This window comes from Nilaparvata lugens, unplaced genomic scaffold, assembly GCF_014356525.2.
Source record: "Nilaparvata lugens isolate BPH unplaced genomic scaffold, ASM1435652v1 scaffold9172, whole genome shotgun sequence".
Classification (NCBI taxonomy): domain Eukaryota; kingdom Metazoa; phylum Arthropoda; class Insecta; order Hemiptera; family Delphacidae; genus Nilaparvata; species Nilaparvata lugens.
Window position 1 is genome coordinate 1 of NW_024094915.1, and position 8,552 is coordinate 8,552.

The 8,552-nt window shown below is 37.1% G+C and overlaps 1 protein-coding gene across 1 annotated transcript; it reads left to right on the forward strand.

The window, feature by feature from the left end:
- The first annotated feature begins 6 nt into the window (after nt 1–6).
- Nucleotides 7–8,401, forward strand: LOC120349294 (O-acyltransferase like protein-like). Its single transcript, XM_039419258.1, has 5 exons — nt 7–100; nt 2,710–2,845; nt 4,320–4,509; nt 6,877–7,019; nt 8,289–8,401. Exons 1-5 carry the CDS (start codon nt 39–41, stop codon nt 8,370–8,372), a joined length of 615 nt encoding a protein of 204 aa, XP_039275192.1. The 5' UTR covers nt 7–38; the 3' UTR covers nt 8,373–8,401.
- Nucleotides 8,402–8,552: the final 151 nt, after the last annotated feature.

Here is an 8,552-nt window from a genome sequence, read left to right on the forward strand (position 1 = left end):
TCGGTGCTAGGCTTACTAACGCTGCATCCTTATCGACCATGTTCAGATACAACGCAACCATTGAACACAATCTCAGTCCTATTGTGCACTATGGAGTGTCGTAAGTACCAAATAATACCATAAGAAATGGTGTAACTCAAATTATGGTGTTGTGTATCAAGTTGAAATGATACTGTATCTTGTGTGGTGATACTGTATCAAATTATGGTATGTATATAAATTTGAGATGATACTTTATCGTTTGGGGATACTGTATCATGTGTGGTGATATTGTATCATTTTATGGTGATAGTGTATCAATTTATAATGATGGTGTATCATTTTTAGGGATACCATAGAGGAAAGATAGGATAGATATTTTAGGCCCATTTCACACCAAAGCTGGGCTGGGCCGGGCCGAGCCGAGCGGAATCTCCCTGCGTTCACACTGGAGCCGATTCACTCAATAGGTTATCTAGTTCTCTAGCCTTGTAGTGAGAGCTCACTATGTGGTAAGATCGAACTAAACTGAGAAGGCAGAATCCGCTTGGCCGAAAACGCTCGAGTTGGGCGTCAAGCCGACTGCACAAATCCGCTCGGTTCGGTCCGGCGTTGATTTGAATGTTCCCGACTAAATTCTGCATAGTTACACGCACGCGGATTCCGCTCGGCTCGGCTCGGTCCAGCTTTGGAGTGAAACCCTACTTACGGTCAAATTATGGTGTTGTGTATCAAGTTGAGATGATAATGTATCTTGTGCGATGATACTGTATCATTTATAGTGATACCATAGAGATGAGGTAACATAAGAAGATGGTATAGGGCGTTTATGTTACAAACTTCACTGATAACTCTAGCCAATAGTCTTATAAGTGAGGTCCACGTTATAATGGCAGTGTTTGATTGGCAATGGTATCCTTGTCTATCATTCAACAAAGCGAATAGCGCTATCTCTTTCTCGCTTTGCCAGATCGTCTTCTAACAACATAGAATTAATAATTAATTAAGAAAATATTTCATCTTAACTATGAAAATTCATTATGAAATTATTGAAAAATATACACCGTGATTCAAAAAGAATACCACAACTTTGAAAATTGATAACTCTGCAAAGAATAAACGGAGAGTGAAGCACTATCAGTCATCGATTTGAGGAAGCTCTGTAGTTTTTTTAGTTCCTTATTTAGTCGCATTGGCACTCATCTGTCCGTGCCTATTTGAATGAAAACTATCCGAGGCAATGGATCGGCCGCCAAGCAGCTCGAGACAGAGCACTTCATCACTGGCCTCCAAGAAGCCTTGACCTCACTCCCACCGATTTTTTTCTATGGGGGTACGTTAAAGATAAGGTGTATCGACCGCCTCTACCAGCTAACATTGAGGAGATCAAACAAGAAATACAGCAGCTATACAAACTGTTACGCCCGATATGCTACTGAGGGTGTGCAACGAGTTCGAGTATCGTATTGATATCACTCGAGTGTCTGGAGGGGGTCACATTGAACATTTGTGAACTTGTTTTCTAGTGGAGAAAAACTTATTTTAATACTCTTCATTTTGATTTACAACCCAAGTTCCTATTATGTTTCTTTAATTAAATACAGATTTTCAAATTTGTGGTACTCTTTTTGAATCACGGTGTAATTTCTTGCTTAATAAACTATAATTGATTATGTTAAACAAGAATGAACAGTTGATATTACATCAATAAACCTGAATCAGGTAATCAGCTACCGTCTATAGAAGGCATTGACAAGACAGAGGTTCGGCAACGTTGTTCTGCTATCTTCCTCCACTGCCATTATAACTTAGACCTCACTGTAGTGTTATCTGTTTTTTTTTTCAGAGAACCATCTCTTATAGGCTGGAAAAGTCCATCTGTGGGGGGATAATCTACATGTCTACAATATTTTGTTAATTGGAAAAAGGATAATTATTACAAACTTTGAAAGAAAGGCTCAATGTAAAACCATAGAGAAACAATAGCGTAAGTAGATATCCCATGGTATAGGGCGTTTATGTCGCAACTTTTGCTGTTATCTCAAGCCGATTATTGTCGATTTTTACTGTTTTAACCGGGTATGAACGGCACAATATGAGAGACTACCAGCATCATAAAGCTTCACGGGAAAGAACTACGTGAACTATCGGCTTGAAATAACAGTAAAAGTTGCGACATAAACGCCCTATACCATAGGAAGGATACCATATAGGACATCTATATCCTAAGAACTATACCATAGTAGGATATCTACTTATGCTATTGTTTCTCTATGGTAAAACCTTATTACTGAGATGTGACTGACTTTTGTTCACTTAGGCTCAACTCACACTTAGGAGACTCACGTCGAGAAGAGACTGTGACTCCAGTCACTTCTCGACGCAGCATGTTGACATGTGACGTCGCGAAGACTAGAATCGACTGGTCTGAGTGTCACCATTTGAAAACACATACTGCGTCGAGAGGAGACTAGAGTCGCAGTCTATTCTCGACTTGAGTCACGTAAGTGTGAGTTTAGCGGACTCAGGTCGAGAATAGACTGCGACTCCAGTCACTTCTCGACGCAGCATGTTTCCAAATGGTGACGTCGCGGAGACTAGAATCGACTGGTCTGAGTGTCACCATTTGGAAACACATACTGCGTCAAGAAGAGACTAGAGTCGCAGTCACTTCTTGACTTGAGTCACATAAGTGTGAGTTGAGCCGTTATTCGTTTATTGTGTTTTCAGAATAGCCCAGTTGATGAGGACAGCGGATTTGTCTTATATCCGGCCAACACACAGGGCTACTGTTTATATAATGGGAATTTTCTTTGCCTATTACCTGCATTTGAGAAGGAATCAGCCACCACTTATTATGTCTAAGGTACGGTAACTCTTCAATGTTGTTTTCCATCACTAACTGCTCATTATTAAATCACTTTTTGCGATTGAAAAAAGCGAATAGTAGTCAGATTTTTTACGGTAACTGTTCACATATATCTATATAATTATCACCATCTGTACATCTTTACATTGTAAAGTGTTTCTGAAACACAAATGGGACTCTATCTATTTTGAGGTAACATTATACATTGTTACCATATTTCCCCATATCAATTAACAAAATATTGTTATCAATTCGTCACCATATGCGTATCTGTATCATTTTCTCTCAAAATTATTTCAGTCAATATAGACATGAAAAAGGGGGTGTGCTTGCCATTTATATTGTAGTTCTGATTTTTTAATATATTATTTGGGTACTTAAGAGAAGTCCAGAACCAATTTCTTCATGCAAAATTTCCTTGTGCTACATACACAGTGGCCCAGAAACCTCATAATTATTTTCGGTTCATTTTCCAGTTTTAAGCTATTACTGCCAAATCCAGTAGTCGGACAGAAAAATTTGCTTTCGTATTTTTTCAGATTATAAAATGAGATTTTTTCGGAACTCTCTATCTCTAATGAGTACTGTGTTATGATTTTTCAAAAATTGAATAAAAACACAAATATGTTGTCACAGTTTTATTTGGTACAGGACCATGGTTTCGTGACCACACCGGTCACATTTCCAAGTTGACTGAATTGTCAACTGTCAACACTGTTCAGTCAGCTTGAAAATGTGACCGGTGTGGTTTTCTCAAAAAATAATAAATAATCTATCAATTTAAAATGTGTAGAAAAAATCCTAAATAAACATAGAGCTTTCTGTCCTATCGCACCGTGACGGTCCTGTCGTCTCGGAATGTGAGTGTGAGCGCTGTTATCAGGTCTGGCTGAAACTGTCTACAACGTTGATGGAAAGATACATTTTCAAGAAGTTCGATGTTTTTGAACGGGTAGTATTACAGTCAACTGTCTACAACTTACGTTGATGGAAAGATACATTTTCAAGATGTTCGATGTTTTTGAACGGGTAGTATTATAGTCCACTCACTAAACAGCTGATTTATGATGAATAATTCTATAGTCTGATTTTTACTTTGATATTGGCGTATGAAGGAGGCTCCTTTTCCCTTTTATATTATCCTTGGAATGTGAAATTTCCAAAAACCTTGTATATACGTCGACGCGCAATTAAAAAAGGAACATACCTGTCAAATTTCATGAAAATCTACTACCGCGTTTCGCCGTAAATGCGCATCATATAAACATTAAGAGAAATGCCAAACCGTCTACTTGAATCTTATACCTCACTTCGCTCGGTCAACAAAAAGCGAGAGCCTATTATCAGTAATATTTAGTACTCATTAATAAGACTATTCACTATCACTCTTTCATTACTTAGGCCTACATAATATGATTATTTCATAATATATTTTGATGTCTTACTCTTTATTCATCTTTAATTGTTCTAGATGACAGTAGCATTTGGATGGCTGTTTGGTCTGACATTGGGACTTGTGGTGTTGATTGGTCCCTATAATACGGCTCTCCTGGGATATGTTTATGATCCAGTTGAAGCAGCCATCTACTCAGCATTCTCTCCCATTCTATGGTGCACATTTATCTCATGGGGAGTGCTGGCTTCTCATTATGGTTACGGAGGTGAGCTACTTAATTCATTCATTCATTCATTGATCCATTCATTCATTCATTCAATCATTCATTAATTCATTGATTCATAGATATATATGCATACATAGGCCAAAATTAAAAAAAAAACATAATTTTACACTTAATATTTCAAATACCAATAGAATTTAGAACGTTCTGGAGCCACTGACACGCATCTTCTCCAGCATCATGGAGGTCCGACAGCCCTCCATGACAGGAGTGTTGTGGACACTCAGATATTAGGTGGTTCATTGATTGGATTTGTCCACATTGGCACAGAGGATCAGATGTGTATCCCCATGCTGTCATCAGCTCAGCACACCTTCCCACCTGCGTCCTGAACCGGTTAAGGCCACACCACTCTCTACGTCTCAGCTGGGTGCCAGGAACAATGTCATTAGGATCATCCACAAGGCCTTTGTTCCTGACCTCTCCTGCAACATCTCAGTCTCCATAACTCCCTTGCACTTCTAATTTCCTCTTGCTCGTCAAGTCTCAAGTATCTTCTTGACTTGAGGCGCCTTGATGGAGGGTTAGCCAAATCTCTAGAGACTGGGAGATCCTCATGAATGTGTTGCAACTGGGAAATGAACTTGTTCTTCTTCTCCAACCTTCTGAGATCTGGAGGCATGATGTTACTAAGCACAGGCAACCACTCAGTCTCTGTTGGTCTCAATGTCCCACTAATCTTCCTCATAGTTTCATTGAAAACTGTATCAGTTTTCTCAACATGTCTGCTGCGAGATTGATTCATTGATTAATTGATTCATTGATTCGTTGATTCATTGATTTATTCATTCATTCATACATACATTCATTCATTCATTCATTCATTCATTCATCCTTTCATTCATTCATCCATAATCCATTCATTCATGGAAACTAGCAGGTAACCCGTGCTCCGCAAAGGTCTTGACAAACTGAAAGCTTGACCTACTGAAAGCTTGAAGAATAAAATACATATAGGCCTATAACCATCCTCGGTAAATTGAGAATCTTTAAGCAATATTTCAAGTTAATCAGTTGAGTAGTTGAGACGTGATAATGTGTCATTCGTGAACTTCCTATCCCGTTCTTGTATAAGCCAGTTCTTTCCTTTATTATAGTAGGCTATGGATAATTAATTGCCAAATACGGGATGAACCAACAGAGGTATTCGTCCAAAACTGTTCCTATTCATAATTTTATTCTTTACTTATTTACTCTCACAATAAGTTTTGTTCATCATTAAAATGATAGGTTGAGGAAAATGAGGTAACCTTGTGATATTCCTCTCCCAAATTTAGATAAGGTTACACATTTAGGTTAATCATTTATTTCTTTCCAAAACATACATGAAAATGTACATGAAAAAGTCAAAAATAAAAAACTAACTTAAAGCTAAAGAGAAATTAGTGACTGTATAAATTCATTTTTTTACAGTAAACTCGTTTATACTGTAGCTTGCTAAATCCATCAAATATGCTCTCAGCAATTCCTTAAATTTTGATCTATCAGGTTCATGTCTTATGCAACCTGGGAGACAACCAATAAATTTTATTCCCATGTACGTTGGACTTTGTTTATATTTTTCACGAAGCATAATCAATACGAAAAATAGTTTCACGAAGCATAATCATTTTGAAATTTAGATGTTTTGAAACCGAATATAGATGAAATATTACATGCTTGCAAGTAGACAATGCTCAATTAAAATCTTGAGAGACTGAAAACTTGACGTGCTCAAATCTTGAACAATTTAAAATAGGCCTATGACCATCCTTGGTAAATTAACAATCTATATACGAAATTTCAGTTGAGTAGTTCAGACGTGATGAAGCGTCATTCGTGTATTTCCTATCCCCTACGTATGTGTATAAGCCAGCTCTTTCCTTTGTTATTTATTTATTTATTTATTTATTTGTGGACAGAATCACAAATCATATAAATATGATTAGGAAGGAACAACAGGCTTGGCCCAAATCTATTCCATTCCCAAATTTTGATAAATTAATAAAATGTCCAAAAAATAGGTTATGTTTCTACTGTAAAAATCAATTTCAATTTTCGTCCAAAAATATAATATATAAGCTAAAAATTTATATTAAAAAGTTATATTATAGATTGTATTGGCTCTAGAATAGGAAATACAGTATTCACTTAATAAAGAAATTTGATGATGGGAGCGAAAAAACATTCATGGATATTACCATAGATAAAGGAAGCATAAGTATAACTATATTTACTAAGCATAACTATATTTCTTGTCTCTGATATTACTCTGTCATGAATTTCAATTTGGAAAGGTTCTCTCCATTTCTATGTTTCTCCAATCGAAATTGGGCCTACCAATTCTCAAATTCTGAATAATTGTTTCAGGTTGGTTTGGAAAGTTTCTGTCGTGGAAATATTTCAAAGTGTTCACTCGGCTGGCCTATGCCATCTACTTGACTCAGTTTCCAGTTTTCTTCTACAATGTTGGAACAACTAAGGCGGCTCTATATTACTCATCACTCGATTTGGTAATATTTTTCCTCATCAGTAATTGGTCTTTTCAATAATTATGATTATTTTAAAGATTATTGACTATTGATTTTATCATCATGAATTGCAGCATAGCATCATATCTCACTCGGAAATGTCATACTTCATTAATTTCCAATGATGAGGTGAATTATTTACTGTAGACCCTAAAAATAATGATTCAACATTTTTTATTCAATTCAAGTTTAAACTGCAATCATACCAGAAAAATACCTAGATTTTTTGTCTCTGCTAGTACTTATTTGAATTCTATTACACTACTCTTTGTAGTCTTATGACGGGTCTACACGACAACGATATTTGCGCAAACTTGGCTCAGAGCCAGGTTTACGCAAATCTGGCTTTCAGCCAAGTTTGCTCAAACCTCTGTTCACACGACACCAACTTTAACACAAACCTGTATTATAAACTAAACCATATATAAACTCTATACGAAGTCTTTGAAGTGTTTATAAACTTGAGATGAATAGTAACTCAAGCCTTCTCCTCCTCCTCCTCCTCCTCCTCCTCCTCCTCCTCCTCATTCTCTTCCTCCTCCTCCACCTACTCCTTCACCTCCTCATCCTCTCTTCCTCCATCTACTTCTCCTCTTCCTCTCTTCCTCCATCTACTTCTCCTCTTCCTCCTAATCACCCTACTCCTCCTCCACCACCACCTATTCCTCCACCTAATCCTCCACCTCCTCCTCCTCCCACTTCTCCTTCTCCTCAATAATAATAATCAAGAATACTGCTTATCAAACGAAGATTGAATAACTATATCTATTACATTATTATAGAGTAAATAAGATAACTATTATCTATTTAAAAATATTCCTTGTTTTTGAGTATTTTTGAGAATTGACCTCGCACATATCGTTGTCGTGTAGACCGGGTATTAGTGTCAACTCACAATTACGCGATTGAGGTCGAAAAGAGACTCGACTCTAGTCGAGAGTATGTGTTTTCAAATGGTGACGTCGCGAGACTAGAATCGACTGGTCTGTGTGTCACCATTGGAAACACATGCTCCGACTAGAGTCGAGTCTCTTCTCGACCTGAATCGCGTAAATGAGTGTTGAGCCTTACTTATGATAATGACCATTGAGAAATAATTATTTTGTTATGGGAGCAATTTTTGGGAGAGATCCTGTTGTTTCCATTTTCTAATAAAAAAATAAATATTTTATCATTGGTGTGTTGTTGTTCAAATTATAGTGATTGGTGATTGTTGATTATTAGTACCTATTTTAAATATTTCTGTTTCAGTTTAATTTCAGTGAATTCGGTGTGATTGTTTTTCCTATCAGTTGCACTCACATTATTGGTTGGACCTGCCGTTCCAGAATTTAACGTAGAGTTTTGCAATCAAGAAAAGGCAAGTAACTTTTATGTCAATCAGAATAGTTATTTGTGCAACTAGTGCGCAAAGTGACAGTTTGCTGCACCGAAAGAAACGTTTACGCCCGAGCCGTAGGCGAGGGCGGAATAGTTTTTTGAGTGCAGCAGAGGAACTTTGCGCACGTATTTCCA